Genomic DNA, 23,097 nt, shown 5'->3' with positions numbered 1-23,097 from the left:
GTTGAGCTGGTAGTGGTGTCTACTAAAAACCAGACCAGCTTTGGCGATTAGTCAACGAACCGATGATTCCGAAAATTCGATCGATGTAATTCGGTTTAATTGTTGAAATATAAAAAATGAGCCCTATTCAAAGTGAGAAAACTAATTTTTTTGGGTGCCCATGGTGGAACACTGCGTCATCACTGTCAAGTACACGATGTATGGTTGGCAATCGATGTATCAGAAATCTGACGTTGACCAATTTGTTCTATTTTCGCATGGCACGCGGTACCGTCAAAAGATATACCGGTAATCATGATCAGTAGAGCTCTATTATTCGAACAAGGGACTAGGCACGAAAATTTTTTTGGTTTATCTTCTTTTCATCAGGACGTCAGAAGAATTCGCAAAAAGTGCTATTTTCTATGGTTGAACTTCTCCTTCGTCAGAACGTCACGGAAAAAATTATCTTTCAAAAAACGGTTTATTGAACTCCTCCTTTCGTCATGACGCCAGGAAAATTCACAATTTTTCTAAAAATCACTATTTCTATTGAATCTCTTAGTTCCTTATAGTCTGCTTGGTACTGTGTCGTCTTAACATATTTGATGTAATTTACTATGAATACTATGTACTTTAATGCATACATTATCTGGATTCTAGAATATTCACTAACGATGAAACTAACGATGAAAATCTGAAAAAATATCGCTACTTTTCAGCTGCACCAAAATGACCAATGACCGGCCCCAATGACTTGAAAGAAAGGTCTTTGCGGTGGTGTTTGCCCGGAAAGTGAGTTACAATTTTCCATCCACATCTCAGAGCAAAAGGATCGGCTTGTGATTACGTCATTGACGCGTCAGACACTTTCGCTTGATCAGCTTCATCAACGACGGCCTGTTCTTTTTTACATCTGTTTAACTGCGATTACGCCGATAGGAATCGAATTATCCAATCGGATTCGGTAGAGTAAAAACCTTGTAACACTAATAAATTCGCGCTAACCCCTACGATCGTATTGTTGGGTTTTCCTGAAGTAAGAGAAAATACCTAATTGATGAATTTATTGGGTGTTGATATATATATATAGCCAGTAACTTACTGATAGCAGTGCTCCGACGCGGGTCGACAAGCGTATACGAAGATAGCTAAGCGAAAACATGGTTGAGCAAGGATGGCCGCATCGTGAAAAAAGTTTGCGAGTTTTTCTGTTAGTAGTACTCGTTGGCGCAATCGAGGCTTGTGACATCCCTCCCGGTGAGACGAAATATGTCCCACCAACATTTCAAGAGGTGATCGTCGACAGCGAGGTGATCGTTATTGGACGGGCTTTGCGAAATATTCCCGACAGGAGTTTAGATTTCGAAGACCTGCGAGTCAATGCGTTCACATCGGAGATCAAAGTATCATGCATTTTCAAAGGGGACATGCCGATCACGCCAGTGATGAATATATCGGAAAATGGTAAGTACCATTGAAAACAACATGTACGTATAAAGACACCACCAGAGGAAAAACATAGCTGTGGATCAATCTTGAGCTTTGATGTTAGTTATTTTAAGAAAAACCGGATGCTCTCTGTGGCGGTTGCTATCGCATAACTATGTTGAACAAGTAAAGATAGTGTACATTCCTTCTTAAATACATATTGTGTATATATTTCTCAGCGGGTTGGGAAGGAAAAAGGCAATTTTTGCGTAAAAAAGTGGTGCTGAAAATGTATGTTAAATGGAACCAACTGGGCTTGTTGTACGCTTTTCAAAACGGATACCATAAATATTACCAATAAATGCCGTAGAATAAATCAAGTTTCTAAAGACTTTTTCCCTGCCAATACGTGTATCATGATCGCGTTGTTGAAATTTCTGTAATGCTATAGCGTTACTTATCGCGAAAAATGTATTTCTCGTATAGGCTTATTATATTACTGCTGATTATTACGTCACGTTCGTTTTTACTTTTTTAATCAATTAATGAAAAGCTTAATGTAGGCCAAGTCTTTGTTTTCGACAAACGCACAATTTACCGCGCAATCAAGCACTTCGCACAGCCGAATGTTATTATAATATTTTTGCACTGCCTGACGTTTCCCATGATAAACCAATCATTATCAGGAGTGTCGCCACGGGGTCCATAAAACCGGGGGTTTCTGTCCAACCTCCGTATAAGTCTGCTTCACGTTTGTTATGAAATGATGGAATCTTACATTTTCATCCTACATTTTCTCCTCGTGTCATTTGCGGTGTCACCGTTGTGTTTGGTGAGAGGATGCTCGGAGCCTATTGAAGGATACGTAGAACAAACAGTAACTAATCATGTGAATGATGCACAAGTCGTCGTCACTGGTAGCGTTGACCAAGTTTTTCCAGAGCCCGGTAACGATGAACTGACTCAGGCCTTCGTGGCCAGAGTTCGTGTGGATTGCATTTTCAAGGGAATAACGAATCCTACCGCACAATTCATTAATATAACCAACATCGGTAAGCTAGATAAAATGAAATTGATATTTTTAAACGGTTCGCTTCTAAAACGAAATCGTCTTATTAAGCTGCATATGGAAACCTGTTTTGATGTGCTCCGCTTTCTTTCGGGAAAAACTTGACGAGCCAACAGTGAAGAATGAGACGTCTGATCACCATTGATAATATACTATTCGGCGTTTCCCAGATATGATTTATTATTTTGTGATTGTGTGATTGTTAATAATTTCAAAAATTATAATAACGTAAAATTTCCGCCGGTCAGTTAGGAACTAGGTCGGTTTTCAACGTAAATACGTGTCGCAGATTCCGTTGGTGATCTGACTTCCAATTTCAAGTCCTCGCGAGACGACACAACTCCAACTCCTGATGAAACCGTAGTTTATTTGAACTAGCAGACAATTCAGAATATACTAGATCTGTATTTCAACGGGTGCGAGGATCCGTCGAAAATCTAACTCTGACTCCCTTACACAATTCTAGAAACTTGATATACATCTTTATAGCCAGATACCTTTGTGATGACATGTCTGACACATTCTCAAAGACATTATATATTTTACTAGTGCAACTGCTCAGAAACAGATGACAAATTGTTGTAAAAACATCAACAACAAACACTTAAGTCGATCATGCTTGCAAGTATGAAAAATGTACGATACTGTCTCCAGTTTGTGTCAAGAATGAACAAAGAAGATTGTTTAAATCATAAATGCATAAAGATACACGAAAAATAACGATTTTTAAAATTGACCGTAATCATGCAATACTCAATCATATCTTGGACCCACTACGCTTTAATAATATAAAGAGAATCTCACAATAATGACGAAAAAATATATATATCGAGTCGGAAAATGTATCATTGAGCTATAATAGTAATACACTAATAGCTCAAGGTGACACTTTTGGACTTAATATTATTTTTCGTAATTGTTGTGGGATTGTCTCTATATGAGGCGACTGGCTCAGCATATGCAGTTAGGTGAATTTTCGCGCCGTTTTTTGAAGAGAAAAACTATCGCTTTGCATGGTTACAAGTTTCCCTAGCTAAAGATATTTGTAGACCATCGTCGATGAAAAATAAATCCGGCAAGACCATTTCGTCACTTCCTATCTTTTAGAAGCGTTGTTAAGAATAAAGTAATTTATTGTACCATTTTGAGCCGCTTGGGGAAAAACGGCGATTCTTTTTAAATCTGACGCGTTTACTCATCGAGTGTTCGTGATACAAAGTACCTCTTAGCACAAACACCAGACAATGCACAAGCTTTTTGGTCAACTGTTTATTCAGGTGCAACACGAAATGGAAGCCGAACAGCGTGCAGCCGTCGTCATTGGCAGCTTCGCTAATTCATACTGACCTGACTCAGTATGGCATCCCTCGATCTGGCGAGGAATCTGAGTAAACTCCGCAGTCAGACGATGATTCATTTACAAACACAAAGAGCCAACTAAAGCACCATTCGTGGACTGACCGCTGAACTGAACACCTCGGTGAGCACTTTCGAAAATGATCTCGCACTTTTTCCTCGTGTTGATAGCGCCCGCGTGTTTGTGGGCTTGTTCGGAACCAGAAGGAGGATATAAAGACCCGACGATACCGCAATACGTTTCAAATGCTAAAACGATTATAACAGGAAAAGTTATCGAGCTTTACCCGGACGATCGTTTCAACTATGGACCACCGCCACCACCAACTACTAATGAGAATACCGAAGATGTTATTGAAGTCAAGGCAAATGTCCACACCGCTAAAGTCGACGTCAATTGCGTGTTTAAAGGCGATAAAACAATTTCGTCAAGTGTAAACATTTCTGATATCGGTGAGTCTTGATTGCGTACAAAATTGCTTGATCGGTTATTTCTTTAGTCTACAATTCGTGTTTATAGGACCGACTGACATTTGCGGTAATTCGCAATGAAATATTTGTTCAGAAAATATCTAAACATTTTGATAAATTATATCGGAGAACACATTTTATTTGTATATGCAAAATATGTATATGAAAAATGGATGAACGGGAAGGCGTGGTATCGTCTGGCTGTGGAGCAGAATCCACTCAATTTTTTGTTCTAAATATGTTTGTATGATGAAATGGCCTAAATTTGTTGGCAAATAACTTCGGCTACGTCGATAAATGCGGTTGGTTTGTCCGCAGCGCGTTCAAGTGCCTCTCTGTTGATGTTGCGGATTTCTTCTACTCAGCAGGCAACATAAACCTGAGGCTGGAGTTTGAAGTAATTAGAACCAGCTGTCTCTTGCAGTACATACTACGAATGTGTACTCGATGGTGTTTACGTTACCTGTCAGTTGGTTAAAATTCCAGCGCTCTATCTCGCGGTAGCTTTACCTGGGCGTGGAAACCCCCGTATTTAAACAAATAAATAACGCGCGCCCAGAAATGTTTCCGAAAACATTCTATACACGGATCTGTGTTTAGAATTATATCCCTTTTATTTAACCGGTGATCAACTTTCAATGTATGTTTAAGCAAATCTGTAATCTCACCATTTGTGTGACAGAAGAAATCCTTGAAACGAATAGTTTTTTTTTATATTCAATTGTATCAAGATGATACCCAACCCTAAGATTATCTTCATTTTCGATGAAAGGTTTTTTCCGCGCCAGCCACGGCGAAAATGACCATTTCTCTTAGATCATACAAATACGTAAACTATTAAGCGGAATTTCCTTTTTTTCAGGTGCGATACCAGGCATGTGCATTGAGACCAAAGTGGAAGTTGGAAAGGAGTACATTTTCGCTATGTCAGAACACGATGGAACATTTCGTCTGTGGCACGACACGATTGACAAAAACGAAGCTAACATCGAAAAACTAACCAAGCAATGTGGACTCTTCTCGATGCCACCTGTTGGTAAGTATATATATTAACGACATCATATAGCCTATAATTCCCTACAGCTTTTAAAATTCATCAAAATTCTAATCATATGAGAGTCTCATATGATGAGACATTCCCATTACCGACTGATCCGTAACCGTATCATGCCTGTTCTAGCTTTTAAAGAGCTTTTTCGCGGTGACTAATTACGGGAATTGACTCGGTCGCACGAATAGTCTCTCGGTTGTAATATTTGAGTCATGAGGGAAGACTAGACAGATCTGCTTAAAAATCGACGAGGGGCCCCTCTCTGTCTCATCGAGTCAATGCGTCAGTGAACTAGCTGAATCATTTTTAGTTGTGAGTCAGTAGCTTTTTCGATTCACTGGTACATGCAGGTTTTCTTCTTCGTTTTGCGTCATAACTCGGTGGTAATATATGGCGTTGCTCAAATCACTCGAACCCCTTGATCTTATCATGGACTCTTAACGCAAATTCGATTCAAAAACCGCACCTACCGGGAGCACTATAGGGGTATTTGCGTCCATGATCTAATCCGTGATACGGATCTAGAGCTTGGTTCTGGCTCCATACTCAACTCTTAAAATCTAATGTATCTTATTTTCAAGGTTCACCCGACAGTGAAACCAGTGTATGTCCGCCCGTTGCTGACCCTGATTCGTGTGAACTCTACACTCCACCACCGCCCCCTGTTGACGTCGCGCCGACGAAAAAAACGATTAACGAAAATGGTAAGAGAATCAACATAATTGATTTTCATTCAAAAATATACAATCAATATAGATTGGAAAAGATTGAGAATTCAAAAATTTTTCCGTTTTTCAGATGAAGGCCCAATGTCTGAAGAGGTACCGATTGACGGCAAGGAGTCAAGTGCCAAACTTAAACCGGAGCCCGTGTCTGGTGGTGATAGATCTTTAAGCGGCGTTGCTGCCAGTCTCCGTTACACTGCATTTTCGATCTTCTCAACTGTCTGTTTAGCGATCCTTGCACAATAATGACAATCTAAAACACTATGCAACATCATCATTCAATTATTTGCAATTCTAGTTTCGTTAAAAAGTGAAATAGCCGTTGATTGATATACAGTACATGTAAAATACACCTGAGCCGTATTCTGAAAAAGGGAAAATGCTGAAAACTGTAAAAGTAAGAACTAAGATACAAACGACGTCTTCCTGTATTTGTAAGATAACCTGCCCCGAGTGCTATCAAACAGGCATAATAGCTCATACTTTTTGCATTTATATTGTGTTGTAAGATTCGTACTTAGCCCCGATAATAAACACGTTTTATTTGAACAACTCATCTTCAATATTGTTTATCAAATACTTCGGTAAACTTTATTTATTCAGTGTGCCGCAGTGTAGTATTCCACACACACACACACACACACACACACACGCACACACAAACCGTTGGAAAATTTGCGGATTACGTCTGAAAAAATATGAAGGGCATTATTTTATTTGGAAATGTATCCATTTTTGATTCTATCCTTTTCGAAACCTCAGATAACAATTGACATTTATCTCCAGTACATAACGTGTATGTATGTTACTACTGCAACAATGAAACTTCGTAACAACGAATTTCGTGGGACCAGATCAGAAAATCTGTTCGTTATGACCGATAGTTCATTATATTGAGTATGAAATTATTGAAATTGTTGAACCTACACAATGGAACAATTCGGGTTATTGGCTCGACTCCATTTTCATGGCCATTCATAAAATACAGCTTTTCATTGCATTTCAACAATCCATCCTCGAGCAAACATCCAGGTCCACCAAATTTACCCCCCAAAAAATAATCACAACGATAGTTCATGAATAATTGATTCGGTTACATATCATGTATTACATATTTTCTGACACCCCTGTATCGAAATGGACGCAGAAATCATCCTTATCAACTGACATGTTCTCATTTTGTCCGTTCTCTTATCTACCGTATATATATATATATATATATATATATATATATATATATATATATATATATATACCTCCTATCGTAGTCCTAAAGTCTATAGTACAAGCTACTGTTTTTTTGTCGTTGTTGCTTTATCACATGAAGGTCTTTTAAATAAAAATGGGCCAGTACGCAATTGTGTCATATGTACAGCACCTTCTGAATGAAGCAAGTCTGATTTGCAATGTCAGCTGGAAAAGCAAATGTAGCTGGTGGCTACGAATCGGGGACTATTCAGTCCTCGATTTCCGTAGAAACTCTATCACATCCCATAGGTAAGCCTAGAAAATGCGACAAAATCATAAGATACGTACATAATCAGGTCTAGGTCGCATCGAGGACTATTGGATTTACCACTTTTTATGCGATGATAAGGCTAACAAATTGATAGATTCATTGTTTTTCCTTTCTGCGGAGCTTTAGTTGACCCGGCCGGCCGCCTCTACCCGGGAAATGATCAGGAACCATCCCGCAGCTATTGAAATGAACTGATTGCAAATTCTATTGCATTTCCGAAATTGACGCTGCCGATTAGAGGAAACAAAGGTATCATGTTAGCCTTATTTGTTCTTTCTCCTCGAGGTGCTTCATTGGAATGGATACGGTCATGTCGATTAATGTTAGCGATTGTTGGGTTTTTGGGAAACTGCGTAATGTATGGAACCCGCGTGAACATCGGTGTGGCTATCGCCAATATGGTGAACCAAACGGCTATAAGACCACATCAAGCTATTGATACCAATATCACTACCAACACGACGACTGAACAAAAAACAACGAGCTGGTGTGAAGAGAAAAATTCCACTGATGTGCATTCACTGCAAGTATGCAGTTCTTATCTCTTTCTATAGTATGGTGGGCCTACTTCGCTTAGCTAGAGTCGAAACGGCTCCGGATAACCATCCAACTCGGATGTTTGTAAAAATATTTTTGTGACGCTATTCATAAAATACACAGTATCCATTTCGGATATCACTCAAATCGGACACATTCAACGGCCCCAGAAGGTCCGACTCGAGCGTAGTATCGTATTTACATATGAAAACCCTAGAAACATTTGTTAATTACACAAGATTTCATTTGAGTATATGATATGTGTATAGACTTACAGTTTTCTCTTTCCCAGGACGGACCATTTTTATGGTCGAAAGAAGTCCAAGGACTTTTGCTGGGCTCGTTTTATTGGGGTTATATGTCAACTCAAGTATTGGCCGGTTGGCTGGCTAAAAAGTTGGGCGGAAAATATGTTTCTCTTATATCGATGGCTTTGAGCAGTGTGCTAACACTGATGAGTCCATTAATCGCTTCTTCACTATAGCGTTCTTATACTAATCAGAGTTCTACTCGGGGCAGCACAGGTAATCTTGTAAATATTGTTCGAAATTTCACTATCTCCTTGGTTAGAGAAATTATTTCAATTGACAGATTATGATTGAAGCTGACAAAACGCATTTATATCTAGCTGACCAGATTAATTTTCTTATTCGTTTGTCGCATTATACTCGTCGACAGTGCTCTCCGGAAATTGACATCAAAAATATTTTGTATATTGAATTTTAAGGGCATGCTATTTTCGTCGTTACACACCATTCTTGGAAATTGGGTGCCACCGGCAGAACGGAGCAAATTAGTGTCGTTTACATACGCGGGTACCTATCTTCTACTCTATAAACAACTGCATGGTCCTATATCAAATCCACCAAGAGTTATCCTGCCGACTTGCAACTTAGGTTTATACAGTAACGGCAATTGTTTTTATTACTCCAGGTACCCACATAGGAACAGTGTTGACAATGGGCACTGGTGGCTATATTTGCGCCTACGTCGGCTGGGAAGCAATTTTCTACATAACTGGCACTTTGAATCTCGCCTGGTGTCTACTCTGGCTGTTCTTGGTATATGAAACACCAGCGACCCATCCTAGAGTTTCCACTGATGAAAGGAAATACATAGAAAAAAGTCTCGTGGGAATGATTAAAGTCGGTTCCCAGGTTAATCATTCACCAAATAAATAATTTAGAACGTTTTATCGTAAAACTTTTAACATTACAATTTGGAATTTTAACTTTAAAGACAAAATTAAATAAGAAAAAAACTTCCTTTTATTTCAGTCTTCGAAAGTTCCATGGAAAGATTTATTTTTGAGTCCTGCAGTTTGGGGAGCAATTTGTGGAGACTTTGCATGCATGTGGTCATTTTACACGTTTCTAACAAATATGCCATCATATGTTAACGAAGTCTTGAAATTGGACATCAGTAAAGTAAGAATATTAGACCTTGACGTCTGCATTAGTTCTGTCGTGTGATCTTCATCCCACATTATGAGTTATGTTTGTATGTTTATAGAATGGCCTATACACGGGAATGTCATATTTTCTGATGTGGATACTAATGAATGGTACGGGATTCGTTTCCGACTTGCTTCAAAACAAGAGAGTACTGTCGAGAACATATATCAGGAAAATTATGTTTGCATTTGGTTAGTTTTCATCATGAAACGTTTGGTGACACACTGAACAACGTGCAACCTCTTGAAGTAATTTAACTTTGGTAAAACTCACATCGTCAGGGGCAACAAGTCCCCAAATGCATCTATGAAAAAAAAGTAATTTGGTTTGAATTCACCATTCAGATCTTCACTAGATAGGACCATATCCAAGTAAGAATAATCCGACTATTATGATTTGTAGGTAGTTTCATACCGGCCGGTATGGTAATTGGAGTCGGGTTTCTGGGTTGTGAAATGAATAGTGCCATACTGTCCATGCTGATACTTGGCGTTGGTTCGTTAGGCTGCGCTTTATCGGTGTTGGTCAGCATCCCTATGGATATAGGACCGAGCTATGCGGGTATTATATTCGGATTCTCAAATACAGTAGCTACAACCTCCGGTATATTGGCGCCTGTTGTTGTCGGTGCATTGACGACCGGGGTAAGTTTCATCTACGGATTGCTCGCGGGTTTCATCTTTCATGGTTCTAATTATTTCCACAAGATCATGCATGTAAGAGAACTGGGAGAACAATGGCAAAGAGGGGATGATTATGTACTGTTCATTTAATCCATTCTCTTTTCATATACACATGAGTTATATATGATAAATCTTCTTACAGCAAAGTCACGAGGAATGGCAGGTTGTGTTCTACATCTGCGCTGGGATAGCTATTTTTGGTTTCCTGATGTATTGTATTATTGGTAGCGGCGAAGTTCAGGGCTGGGCTAAAAGTCGAACCTTAGATGCCAATTTAGACATTAACAGAACCGAATGGCGGCAAAGAAGAGGAGGAAATCGATCCGGAAAATGATGACCATTTAAAAAACTATTCCCAAGGTGTATACAGGCAGTGACTTTATACAGAAACACACTGATCTGTAAATATTACGGATGATGTTGGATATTAGAATAGTGCAAAAATAAATTGATACAGTGGTATATTTCGAGAAGCTGAACGACATATTATTTGTAGAGAATTACATTACAAAAAGATATGTCAGACACCTGGTCGTGTAAAGTCATAGTGTAACATCACGTGAAGGAGATCAAATGACAGAAACTCGAAACGAGGGAGCCGAGAGGTCATCTGCCGTTGTTCGTTTTTGGCTTAGATTCGTTGTCTCTGGACGTTGAAGCCGAGAAGATACGTACTTGGGTGGGAAATTTAAATGGATAAATATAGCTGCAAAGCAGCGATAACGGGTTTCTGCCTAACTGGTTCAAATGTCGCACTGGGAAGCGTACAAAGATTTCATGGAAATAATTCTAATCGGTAATAACATGACAAATACCTGGCATTATGCCCAACTCTTAAAATGTAATGTATCTTATTTTGAAGATTCACCCGACTGTGAAACCAGTGTATATCCACCCGTTGCATGAAGGTCCAATGTCTGAAGATGCACCGATTGACAGCAACGAGTCGAGTGGTAAGCTTAGACCGGAGCCCGTGTCTGGAGGCGATACATCTTAAGGCGGTGTTGCTGCTCGTCTCCGTTACACTGTATTTTCGATCTTCTCAACTATCTGTTTATCGATCATTGTACAATAACGACAATCTAGAACACTATGCAACATCATCATTCAATTACATGTATTTGCAATTCTAGTTTCGTTAAAAAGTGAAATAGCCGTGGATTGATATACAGTACATGTTGTATACACCTGAACCGTATTCTGAAAAAGCGTAAGTGCTGAAAACTGAAAAAGAAGAACTAAGATACAAACGACGTGTTCCTGTATTTGTATCACATGTAACAGGCATATTAGCTCATACTTTTTGCATTTATATTGTGCTGTAAGATTCTTACTTAGCCCCGAAAATAAATACGTTTTATTTTTATTTGAACAACTCATCTTCATTATTGTTTATCAAAATACTTCGCTAAACTTTATTTACTCAGTGTACCCCAGGGTAGTATTCCACACACACAGTCGTTGAAAGATTTGCGGTTTATGTGTGAAAAGTAATGAAGGACATTCTTTATTTTGGAAATGTATCAATTTTTGATTCTATCCTATTTGAAACTTTAGATAACAACAAGGAACATTATCCCCAGTACATAACAAGTATGTTACTACAGTGAAACCTCGTTACAACGAATTTCGTGGGACCAGATCAGAGTATCTGTTCGTTATAACCAATAGATCATTATATTGAGTATGAAATTATTGAAATTGTTGAACCTACACAATGGAACAATTCGTTTAATTTTGGTCGACTCCATTTCCATGGCCATTCAAAAATATACGTAATCCATCCTCGAATAAACATCCAGGTCCACCAACCTTACCCCAAAAATTGATGATGACAACTATAGTTTGTGAATAACTGATCTTAAAGCTTGATCGCTTACATAGACATCCTGTAAAAACCTCCTTATCAACTGACATGTTCTCATTTTCGCCGTTTTCTTATCTACCGTAAGTAAAGCTTGATATGATTGGACGCCTTCCAAAGTGACAGCACTATATACTATACCTCCTATCATAGTGATATAGTCTAGTACAAGCTACTGTTTTTGTTGTTGCTTTATCACGCGAAGGTCTTTTAATTAAAAATGGGTAAGTACGCAAATGTGCCATGCGCACAGCACCTGAACGGGACAAGTCTAATTTGCAAGTAGCTGGTGGCTACGAATCGAGGACTCTGTCCTTAATCCCATATAAGCCGAGAGAATGCGACAAAATCATAAGATGTATACATAATTAGGTCTGGGTCGCATCGACGACTTATGGATTTTACCACCAGAATGACACAATTACTTTTGGTTATACCCAACCGCCTGAAAATGATTTGCAAGATATTTTAGGATTTTTCATGCGATGATTGGGCTAACAGATTGATACATTGTTTCTCCTTTGTGCTGAGCTTAAAAGTTTACCCGGCCGGCCGCCTCTTCCCGGTATATTACCCAGCAGGTGTGGTGGGTTTGTAAGGGACACTTAAACAGAAAATCAAACGAAATCTACCAATCAAATAGATAAAAGGGTCAATCCCTATTTTAAGATAAAAAAAAATCATGAACAGGCTAGCCATAAAAGACCCGGCAGCTATAGAAATGAACTGCTGATTGCAAATTGTATTCCAGTTTACTTAAGTGACACGGCCGATAAGGAGAATCAAAGGTATCATTTTAAGCCTTATTTGTTCTTTCTGCTCGAGGTGCTTCATTGGAATGGATACGGTCGTGTCGATTTATGTTAGCGATGGTTGGGTTTTTGGGAAATTGCGTAATGTATGGATCCCGCGTAAACGTCAATGTGGCTATCGTCACTATGGTGAACCAAACAGCTATCAGACAACATCAACCCATTGATGCCAATATCACTACCAACATGACGACTGAACCAAAAACAACGGGCTGGTGTGAAGAGAAAAATTCCACTGATGTGATTTCACAGAAAGTATGCAGTTCTTATCTCATTTTGTAGTACATGTATATTCCGCTCGAGTCGGAACCGATCGACTCGGATAACCGTTCAACGGGGCGGATGTTTGTTGAAGTATTTTTGAGACAATATTTATGAAATACATTAGTTTCTTCTCGGATACCACTCAAGTCAGACACATTTTGCGGCCCCAAAGGTCCGACTTGAGTGGAGTACTATATTTATATAAGAAGTCTTAAACATTTGTTACCAAAGATTTCATTTGAGTATATGGTAAGCATATATGCCTATAAATCTATAGACGTACTGTTTTCTCTTTCCCAGGACGGACGATTTATATGGTCGAAAGAGGTCCAAGGACTTTTACTCGGCTCCTTTTATTGGGGTTATATATTAACACAAGTATTAGCCGGTTGGCTCGCTAAAAAGTTCGGCGGAAAATATGTTACTCTATCATCGATGGCTTTAAGCGGTTTTTTAACACTCATGAGTCCATTAACTGCTAATCTTCACTATCGAGTTCTTGTACTAATCAGAGTTCTAGTCGGCGCAGCACAGGTAACCTCTGAGTTCGCAATTTCACTTACTAACTTCTCCCGGATAAACAACTTCATTTGTGACAAGATTATGATTGACGTTGACAAAACGCATTTATATCTAGCTCACCAGACAATTGTTTTCGTTCCCCGCTTCTGCTCTCCAGAAATTTACATCATTGACGTATCAAAGAAGATTTTGTATGTTGAATTTTAAGGGCATGGTATTTTCATCATTGCACACCATTCTTGGAAATTGGGTGCCACCGGCAGAACGGAGCAAATTAGTGTCGTTTACATACGCGGGTACCTATCTTCTATTCTATTACCAACCGGTCCTATATCAAATCCACCAAGAGTTATCCTGCCGACTTGCAAATAAAATTTATACACTACTGGTAAAAATGTTTTTATTACTCCAGGTACCCACATAGGAACAGTATTGACAATGGGCACTGGTGGCTATATTTGCGCCTACGTCGGCTGGGAAGCAATTTTCTACATAACTGGCTCCCTGAATCTCGCCTGGTGTCTACTCTGGCTGTTTCTGGTATATGAAACACCAGCGACCCATCCTAGAGTTTCCACCGATGAAAGGAAATACATAGAAAAGAGTCTCGTGGGAATGATTAAACTCGGTTCCCAGGTTAATTATTCACCAAATAAATAATTCAGAACGTTTTATCGTAAAACTTTTAACAATACAATTTGAATTTTAACTTAAAAGAAAATTTTTTTTAAAACTCTTATTATTTCAGTCCTCGAAGGTTCCATGGAAAGATTTATTTTTGAGTCCTGCGGTTTGGGGAGCAACTTGTGGACACTTTGCAGCCCTGTGGTCATTTTACACGTTTCTAACAAATATGCCATCATACGTTAACGAAGTCTTGAAATTGGACATCAGTAAAGTAAGGATATCAGACTTTGACGTCTGCATTAGTTCTGTCGTGTGATCTTCATCCCTCACGATGAGTTATGTTTGCATGTTTATAGAATGGTCTATACACGGGAATGTCTTATTTTCTGATGTGGATACTAATGAATGGTACAGGATTCTTTTCCGACTTGCTTCAAAACAAGAGAGTACTGTCGAGAACATATATCAGGAAAATTATGTTTGCATTTGGTTAGTTTTCATCATGAAACGTTTGGTGACACACTGAACAACGTGCAACCTATTGAAGTAATTTAACTTTGGTAAAACTCACATCGTCAGGGGCAACAAGTCCCCAAATGCATCTATGAAAAAAAGTAATTTGGTTTGAATTCACCATTCAGATCTTCACTAGATCGGACCATATCCAAGTAAAAATAATCCGACTATTATGATTTGTAGGTAGTTTCATACCGGCCGGTATGGTAATTGGAGTCGGGTTTCTGGATTGTGAAATGAATAGTGTCGTACTGTTCATGCTGATACTTGGCGTTGGGTCGTTAGGCTGCGCTTTATCGGTGTTGGTCAGCATCCCTATGGACATAGGACCGAGCTATGCGGGTATTATATTCGGATTCTCAAATACAGTGGCTACGACCTCTGGTATATTGGCGCCTGTTGTTGTAGGCGCATTGACGACCGGGGTAAGTTTCATCATACATGGTCGGTCAATTTCCACAAGAACTGGCAAAGGATTATCTATGTAATGTTCATTTAATACATTCGCAATTCATACCTGAGATATGATTAATCTTCTTACAGCAAAGTCACGAGGAATGGCAGATTGTGTTCTACATCTGCGCAGGGATAGCTATTTTTGGTTTCCTGATGTATTGTATTATGGGTAGCGGCGAAGTTCAGGGCTGGGCTAAAGTCGAACATGCCAATATAGACATTATACCAGAACCAAATGACGGCACAGAAGAGAAGGAAAAAATCGATCAGGAAGATGACTTAAAAGACTATCCCCAAGGTGTATACAGGCAGTTAGACTGTGGAAAACAGAAACACACTTATTTGTAAATACGTGATATGTATAGATTACCACGACTGATGTTGATACTAAGAAGAATCGGCGTAGTGCAAAAATAAATCTACTCGAGTAACAACAAATCATTTGTTGTGAATTCCAAAAAAATCGTTAATTGTACTTCACGTAAAGGAAATCAACTGACAGACCGAAACTGAAGGAGGGATGAGGTTGCAGCTGCTGTTGTTCGATTTTTGCTTGCGTGCCGGTGCTCCGGCGGTCCGGCAACCAGCGGGCTTCGTGTTGATATACCGGTACTTGGGTGGAAGTTGTAATAGGGTAATTAATGTCTATTGAAGAATAGACATTAATCATCCAAGATTTCCCACCCACGTTCTTATGCCAACTTAATTGCGTTTCTTGTCACTATGAACAATCTCGTTCTAAAAACTTGACTAATAAATTCAAGGAATTTGAAATAAGTCCGAGTCCGTTTATTAGCGCGCATATTCCATGACCGGTGTTTAGACAGTACCGATAGCAGAAGCTCGAACTGGAATCTAAAAAACGAAATTGCTAAAATCTTGTGAATTTAAGGTGAATTTAAAGGCTATTTGAAGCCAAATCGAATAATGTGCCCTGCCTAATAATCTAGGACCAGGTTTCTTCTTCTTAGTACTCAGAAATCAGTCCCCAGTGCCGTGGCACTAAAAGAATTCGCTAATCTATATTTTTCAATATTCTAATTCAGGTCATACACAAGTAACAATGCCAAAGAAAGTGAAGAATACTCGTGCTGCTCAAGATCGACGGTTAGAGGAAGCAAAACCTCCAGCTCTAACATTTGCTGATTACTTTCCTTTAAAAACAGCGGCAAGTTCAGGTCGATATACTTCGAAGACAGTAGTGGTACCTCCACCAACAAGCATAGAAGAAACTGATTCCGCATCGTTATCGGCCCAAGGCGATTCAAAACAGATACCAGCATCAACCGAACAGGCTGCCAGCTCAGCAGCTTCCAAGTCCTCTACTCCACAATATACGATTAAGAGAACCAAGAAAGGCAAACTACCGATTTCATTTGAGAATCGTAATAATGGCAAAAAAGTCACGGTTATTTCGAATATTTCCGGCGATGGATTCGAACTTTTATCCGATTTAAAAAAATCGCTGGGATGCGGAGGAAATTTCAGGGAAACGCTGATCGAACTTCAAGGCGACCGAAAAGCATTTTTAGATAAATACTTTCATAAGCACCCTTGTCTCCGTTAATCCTTTAATTCTAAAAATCGAGTTAGGTTGTTGGCGTTGTTTTAAGAAAAAATTTTTGTAATGTTTTAAATAAAGATGTTCACATATATTTGTTATATTACCTTTGGAAAGCCTTTTCATCTTGTGTAGGTACCGTTAACTGTCAGTTTGATACTGGTGCTACCCCCAATTGTCATTACGAGTATACTCGTAGGTTGGCAGCGTAGCTGTTAAATACATAGTCAGCCTAGTCTCGAAAATTGATAAATAGGCATCGGGATTGAAGCTGGGTTTGTTCACATTGCCAGCCAATCAGGAACTGGGTTTGTTCCATGTGCCAGATTGCAAACAGGAAGAATCAGCTATGAATATATTCGTAGTGGCACTGGTGACTGAACTGGAAGTATATTCATAACTGGCAGTGTCTTAAGGAGGAGGAAAAATCCATTCCACAAGAAGGCTTCCAAAATTTATTTACATATAAGATTTATTTACATTTTATTCATCAATTATCAACAAATATGTTTTCACACAAAATATATTCTATACCCTCAATACCCTATACACCACTGGCAATGACAGTTCTTAGTGAAATCGGGCCCAAATGATCACAGAATATCATCATTAATAGGCCCTTGGTCTTCTGCATTCTCTCCATTTTCTACCGGAGGCGGAACTGGTTGTATATTACGCAATAAGTCTCTCATTGCGTCCATCAGTACTCCGATACCTTGTCGTACATTATCTGTATCACCACCACCGCCAACAGCTCCCACTAGATCAGCTGGTGGATCCTACAATAAAACATCACTATGTGTCAAGGGTGGCTCAAGGATAATTGAAAGGCCAGGGTTCAGAAGAAAAGGCATTTCTCGGATAAGGCAGCCAAGTCTAAGTCCTCTATTGGGGTTCCACCCTTAGTTTGGATATTTTTGAAGAAATACATCCGAAAAGTTGTAATCTCCGAGAGGATGAGTGTCAAATTTACTTTTCGTTTTAATGATCTCTTGTGTTGATGAAAAGGGCCACCTCAATCGGAAGGCAATATCAAGTTTAACTTACCTCGGGGTTATAATTTGGCATCATAGAACGTAAAAACATTGAAAGCACATTCGCATTGTTGAGACGATTTCTTAACCTGAAAATATTAATTTGAATTTGAAGGAAGGATTTCGAGAATAACAGGGGTACTAGACGGGATGTATTCTAAATATACCTTTCAGGCCTGGTATAAGATTGAATTGAGTTTAAGGGTGGCAATGGATCATACGAAACGATTGGTGGATTCAAGATTTCCTATAAATAAACCAGCAATACAAATTGTTAGATTCCAAAATATGAAACATACAGGATTTAAATGTTGCAAAGGATCGACGAAGCTTACCGAAGGAATAGTAGCTGTTACTGTAGAAACATCGTACATGATTATGTGCCTAAATATATTACGCGGAGTTTTCTGGTATCTTCGATTTCGTCTACAGAATTAATAGAATATCCAACAATATTAATGATCATTTGAATGCATATAATAAACTGTACAACCGAGGGCAAATATAGGATTTTCTGACAGCAATCAATTTGAAAATGGCAGATTTGGCAATACGAGGGTGAAAGATTGGAAATTAAGGACGGAAAGGAGCATTTTTGGACCATTTGGATTTATTCTTCGTCTTGAAAATTTTCAATGAAGAAAAATGTTTTCCAGACTTTTGTAGAATAAAAAATACATGAATTTTTGGTAGAAATCATAGTGACTTACTTCGATGCATATTCTGATGATACCGGATCTTTCTGATCGATTCTATCCAGAATTTCTTTCACGTTTTGTTCAAGCCATGAAACGACTTCTGGTATTTTCCAACACGGCCAGCACCGATCAATGAATAGGTTTATCAGGTGTGTCAAACCGGGTGGTTGCCTGAAATAAGAATTTAGTTATTTGTACATAAACTATTATCAAATACATTCACACTTTTTTTCAGCAATCTTAGCAATTCAAGGAGTCTACGTACTTGTTATGGATACTGAAATATTCATGCGCACTGACTCTTGCATCCGGATTAATACTGCATTTATCTAACAATGGTAACAGACAACTTGGAAACATCAGTAAAGCGTTTTGTAGCTGAAATTAGGAATTACAATGCAACGATTTCATATATATCATTCATAGTGCAACAGTGAAGTAAGCAAATCATTACCATTTCATCTGCTAATTCTGTAGAATCTGACTTTTGAGATTCCTCATAAAAATGTGCGAGAGCGATCGACATCGCAAAATTTGGCAATTGTGATAGATTTCGATGAACCTGAGACGAAAGAAAATACACGTATGGTTCAACATGAGCCAGCAGCGCTTCTGACTTAAGCAATTTATCAATCACTTTTGAATACTCTACCTCCCATTCGTCGAACAAGCGAATCAAGAATGTGTACTGTTGTGATCGTAATGCATAGAAATCAATCATCAATAGAACACACATGGGATCATTTTCCGGATCTAAACTGTAATCATAAAAGACCATTCAATATTACCACTTGATACAATTCATTAATCCATGTATAAAACCTTTTTTGATATCTGTCACCTCTTACTTAAGTAATAATTTGCAGAAATCTAAAGCAGTTCTGTAACATCCCCTCAGACCAACAAATTTCAAATGACGGAACAACGCAATATAGAATGCCCTGGAACATAACCATGTTAAGTCCATATTATATGCAAAACATTTTAGGTGCTTGGATCATTATGGCTCAATGATACAATCTGATGTTAAAACAAACCTATTTTCTGGTCGTCTAAAATCGAGTCGACAATTTCCTTGTGTCAAACTGAATAATGTATGAAATGCACTTTCAAATGCAAACAGAGCACGTTCTGTGAAAGAAGATTGTAAAATAATGTTGTAAAAAAAAATAACATCGAAGTGACCTTCCACGCTTCAGGTTACAGTAAGTGTAACAATGAAGCGAGAAAATCTTTTATATGAGGATTACATATTCTATTTACATCCCTACTTCATTTGACTTTAAGGCACATAATCATTGTGGATTATACAGTGATATATTTTTTGAAATATATTAATTTTCACCTATCAGATCAGCTGCCATCTGTGTGTCATCGTTCATTCGACAAGTATCACTCAGTTGTATCAATGAATCTATATGATATGGATGGTATTTCAATACATCCTGTAATCAAAATTTATCAACAAAACAATCTTAACCCCATAAGCAGGGAAGTATGACTTGTAAATTGTTCATTTGGAAACTTGAGCTCAATAGTTAGTGAAAAGTCCCCAAACTTAGATTTAATTTGTCAGATTTACCATGATGTTTTGAGGATCGTACGATTCCACTGCGTCGAGAAAACGGAACTGTGTTTGTTGATATGACGTACTATGAACGAATGTGAAATACATCAAGCCATTCGATTTCTCAATCAGATTCATAGATAAACCTGAAAATAAATAGCAATGTACTAGACTCCACTCCATTATCTTCCACTGAATTCAATAACCCCATGATTGGGCTACTTGATGAGAATGATTTAATATGTTATAATCCCTTTTGATAGAAAATCGACATCAAAGCATAAGGACATGTACAAATAGACATAAAAAGGCTAGACAAACCAAATTCACTGGTTATGAAAATTTTTAAGTGTACAACAAAATGACTAACCTTCATTTTGTATGGGTGGCCAGGTGTCTTTAGGCTGAGCTAACCAACCAGAACGGTGATGAATGCGGTTCCTCTGACGGCGGCGATTACTATATGAATGAAATACACAGAATTCAATCAGAAAACTGGGAGAACATTTTATTTTCATCAATTTTAGAAAAGAAGATGTAAACTTACTTCTCAGCAGCGCTCTGTACAACTCTGGATCCGAATATCTTCTTCATTTCATTTTCTGGATTTAGATTCCTTAATGTAATCAAAGTTTCACATTGGTTAATTCTGCCTCATCAAGCAAATTGGAAAAAAACTGGGATTGGCGAACTAGTTTTATGTAAAAGGTTTTTTCGAAAAGATTATTAAGTTAAGACATTCAAATGCACCGGCATCTACCTGTGTTCTACATTCAGTAATGATGATGTAATGGACTGAGGTTCAGTAGAATGCTGTCTTTGTAACGGAACATCATCTATCTTATCACCTAGAATTGCATTCACCTCTTGGATTGCTGCTTCTACTTCGTCAATATCATCTTCCTTTTAAAACAGAAATAAAGCAATAAATAATATAAGCATTTACCAAATCAAAACATTTTCATATGACCATGTAATCATAATACAAACCTTTTTTGAAGTCGATATTGAATTACAACCTGCCGATTCGACATTCGCGTTCTTATTTTTCTTTCGCTTGCGCTTCTTTTTCTTTATTTTCACATCATTCTGATGAAACTCTTCATTTCTTATAATACCTCCATCATCTTCATTATTCTCATCCTCCTCTTCATCTTCATTCAACTATAATCAAATGAAATTAATCAATTGTTAATTCTATTTCAGAAGTAGGTCTGAACAAGTTTACTTAAAATCACTTACAAGATCAAAAAGATTTGTTTTTGTGTTGTCCTCAACTTGTTTCTGTCGATTACAATTTTCCAGTTGCTGTGAGTGTGGCGAGTCGACGGCGACGCCGCCAGCTTCGCCGGGCCTGTCGTCATCAATAATATTATCATTCTTCTCATGATTTAAGACTTTTTGCTTATTTTTCTTCTTCTTCTTTACTAAACCACGGGCCTTTGGCTCATCTTCGCCAGAATCGTCGAGGGTAGGATTATTTAGTTGTAAACCGGTATCGTGGGCGATATTATCGCCGTGTAGTTTTCTGAATGCTCGATTCGACATTTATTTTCTCCAGTTCCGTTCCGGAAGTTAGTATTTTAGAACTTGCCAATTCAATTGTTAAATTGACGAAAAGCCAAAATATTCGACCCAAATCAATGAAGAGGGGGATTAATATTGGGGAACATTCTAGTCAATTATTGGGGAATATAACCATATATTCTTAATGTAATATGTTCTTTTCTTATAGTGAACTACTGTAAATATTCGTCGTTTCAGGTGACAATTTTGGTTCTTTCAATCTGGCCACGTGACCGGAACTTTCTCTTCGCTATAACTGCAGCAAAATGGGTGAGCTTTTTTCACGTGTTGTCGATTTATTTCCAGTTTTCCCACAATTTAACGTCATCTGATGATGTCTTTCCCCTGTTCTCCTACATATTGAGTAATAGAATATTTCATCGAGACTGCAAATCCGTCCATCTACGCTGTGCGTAGCTGTAAAAATGTAGTAGAAAATTGACCAAATTCAAATGAGCATTACTTTATTGTCATTGATTAATGAGAAATGAATTGAATAATCCTATCCCTCCTGTTCAGACACTTTACCTGCTAATGTATAATGAATAAAGTTATATTGTTACGTGTGAATTCAGGATTGTTGTTGGGGAAGGGCCATGAACAGAATAATAAATTCATTTAGAGTTTTTAAATCCCGTCAAAATGTTTCAATGAAAATGTTTGTTATTTTGCAGGAAAACCCAGAGGTTTGAGAACTGCCCGTAAATTAAAGAACCATCGTCGAGACCAGCGATGGGCTGATAATGACTACAAAAAGGCTCACTTGGGTACCCGCTTCAAGGCTAATCCTTTCGGTGGAGCTTCCCACGCCAAAGGCATTGTTCTGGAAAAAGTGTAGGTTTCTATTTAGTATGCAACTTAGAATGAATTACATGAATGAATAGGATTGAGAACAAAATTTTTCTCGTTCATTTTCAGTGGTGTTGAAGCCAAACAGCCTAACTCTGCTATCCGTAAATGTGTTCGAGTTCAACTGATCAAGAACGGCAAAAAGATCACAGCTTTCGTGCCAAGAGATGGTTGCTTAAACTATATTGAGGTAATTAAAATGCAAAGAAAGAAAACAACATGACATTTTTATACCCGATTTTGTATGATCTTAGGTCATTACTTGAAAGAGTCAATATTAGAAAAAGTCTTGTTCTATTTGTAGGAAAACGATGAAGTACTCGTTGCCGGATTCGGACGAAAAGGTCATGCCGTCGGTGATATCCCAGGTGTACGATTCAAGGTCGTTAAAGTCGCTAACGTATCATTACTGGCTTTGTACAAAGAAAAGAAAGAAAGACCCAGACAGTAAAAATGTTTAGTAAATAAAGTTAACAGGTCTTAGTA

At 38.2% G+C, this 23,097-nt stretch overlaps 5 protein-coding genes across 12 annotated transcripts in view; 4 read left to right on the top strand and 1 right to left on the bottom strand.

The window, feature by feature from the left end:
* Positions 1-23,097, top strand: part of LOC141901788 (small ribosomal subunit protein uS12) — a 38,478-nt gene extending 15,381 nt beyond the window's left edge. Inside the window, exons 1-4 of one of the 2 annotated variants that reach the window (XM_074789260.1) lie at positions 21,966-22,032; positions 22,437-22,596; positions 22,681-22,801; positions 22,916-23,097. In XM_074789260.1, coding sequence (XP_074645361.1) covers positions 22,029-22,032; positions 22,437-22,596; positions 22,681-22,801; positions 22,916-23,062 — 432 coding nt within the window. In that variant the 5' untranslated portion in view covers positions 21,966-22,028 and the 3' untranslated portion in view covers positions 23,063-23,097. Of the gene's footprint in view, positions 1-21,965; positions 22,033-22,436; positions 22,597-22,680; positions 22,802-22,915 lie in introns of those variants that run through there. The other variant, XM_074789261.1, reaches the window with a different exon arrangement.
* On the top strand, positions 1,103-6,619 carry LOC141901785 (uncharacterized). Of its 4 annotated transcripts, none has more exons than XM_074789252.1 (5): positions 1,364-1,446; positions 3,757-4,288; positions 5,169-5,342; positions 5,939-6,061; positions 6,156-6,619. In XM_074789252.1, the coding sequence occupies exons 2-5, from the start codon at positions 3,976-3,978 to the stop codon at positions 6,326-6,328; spliced, it is 783 nt and encodes a 260-aa protein (XP_074645353.1). In that variant the 5' UTR covers positions 1,364-1,446; positions 3,757-3,975; the 3' UTR covers positions 6,329-6,619. The 4 variants fall into 4 exon arrangements, with proteins under 4 accessions (XP_074645354.1, XP_074645353.1, XP_074645355.1 ...); XM_074789251.1 differs by lacking the exon at positions 1,364-1,446 and adding an exon at positions 2,332-2,462; XM_074789253.1 differs by lacking the exon at positions 3,757-4,288 and having other exon boundaries at positions 1,103-1,446.
* On the top strand, positions 7,452-11,624 carry LOC141901781 (sialin-like). 4 transcript variants are annotated; one of them, XM_074789245.1, is made up of 9 exons: positions 7,452-7,579; positions 7,887-8,124; positions 8,431-8,662; positions 8,866-8,957; positions 9,076-9,295; positions 9,416-9,565; positions 9,651-9,783; positions 9,995-10,236; positions 10,418-11,620. In XM_074789245.1, exons 4-9 carry the CDS (start codon positions 8,869-8,871, stop codon positions 10,607-10,609), a joined length of 1,026 nt encoding a protein of 341 aa, XP_074645346.1. In that variant the 5' UTR covers positions 7,452-7,579; positions 7,887-8,124; positions 8,431-8,662; positions 8,866-8,868; the 3' UTR covers positions 10,610-11,620. The 4 variants fall into 4 exon arrangements, with proteins under 4 accessions (XP_074645346.1, XP_074645345.1, XP_074645344.1 ...); XM_074789244.1 differs by having other exon boundaries at positions 7,887-8,128; XM_074789243.1 differs by lacking the exons at positions 7,887-8,124; positions 8,431-8,662; positions 8,866-8,957 and having other exon boundaries at positions 7,458-7,579; positions 9,072-9,295; positions 10,418-11,624.
* LOC141901774 (sialin-like) lies at positions 12,344-16,959 on the top strand. Its single transcript, XM_074789233.1, has 10 exons — positions 12,344-12,363; positions 12,965-13,206; positions 13,516-13,749; positions 13,946-14,037; positions 14,154-14,373; positions 14,486-14,635; positions 14,721-14,853; positions 15,064-15,305; positions 15,424-15,680; positions 16,383-16,959. The coding sequence occupies exons 1-10, from the start codon at positions 12,360-12,362 to the stop codon at positions 16,480-16,482; spliced, it is 1,674 nt and encodes a 557-aa protein (XP_074645334.1). The 5' UTR covers positions 12,344-12,359; the 3' UTR covers positions 16,483-16,959.
* LOC141901772 (ribosome quality control complex subunit TCF25-like) lies at positions 17,384-21,751 on the bottom strand. The gene is made up of 17 exons (XM_074789231.1): positions 21,439-21,751; positions 21,187-21,360; positions 20,957-21,099; positions 20,744-20,812; positions 20,567-20,655; positions 20,212-20,342; positions 19,975-20,074; positions 19,667-19,760; positions 19,478-19,570; positions 19,282-19,387; positions 19,084-19,191; positions 18,895-19,007; positions 18,642-18,800; positions 18,267-18,357; positions 18,099-18,178; positions 17,945-18,020; positions 17,384-17,676 (listed from the first exon to the last, which is right to left on the bottom strand). The coding sequence occupies exons 1-17, from the start codon at positions 21,742-21,744 to the stop codon at positions 17,491-17,493; spliced, it is 2,118 nt and encodes a 705-aa protein (XP_074645332.1). The 5' UTR covers positions 21,745-21,751; the 3' UTR covers positions 17,384-17,490.

This window comes from Tubulanus polymorphus, chromosome 3, assembly GCF_964204645.1.
Source record: "Tubulanus polymorphus chromosome 3, tnTubPoly1.2, whole genome shotgun sequence".
In the NCBI taxonomy this organism is placed as follows: Eukaryota; Metazoa; Nemertea; class Palaeonemertea; order Tubulaniformes; family Tubulanidae; genus Tubulanus; species Tubulanus polymorphus.
Note: the sequence above shows the minus strand (reverse complement) of the source record. Positions and strands in the feature narration are given on the sequence as shown.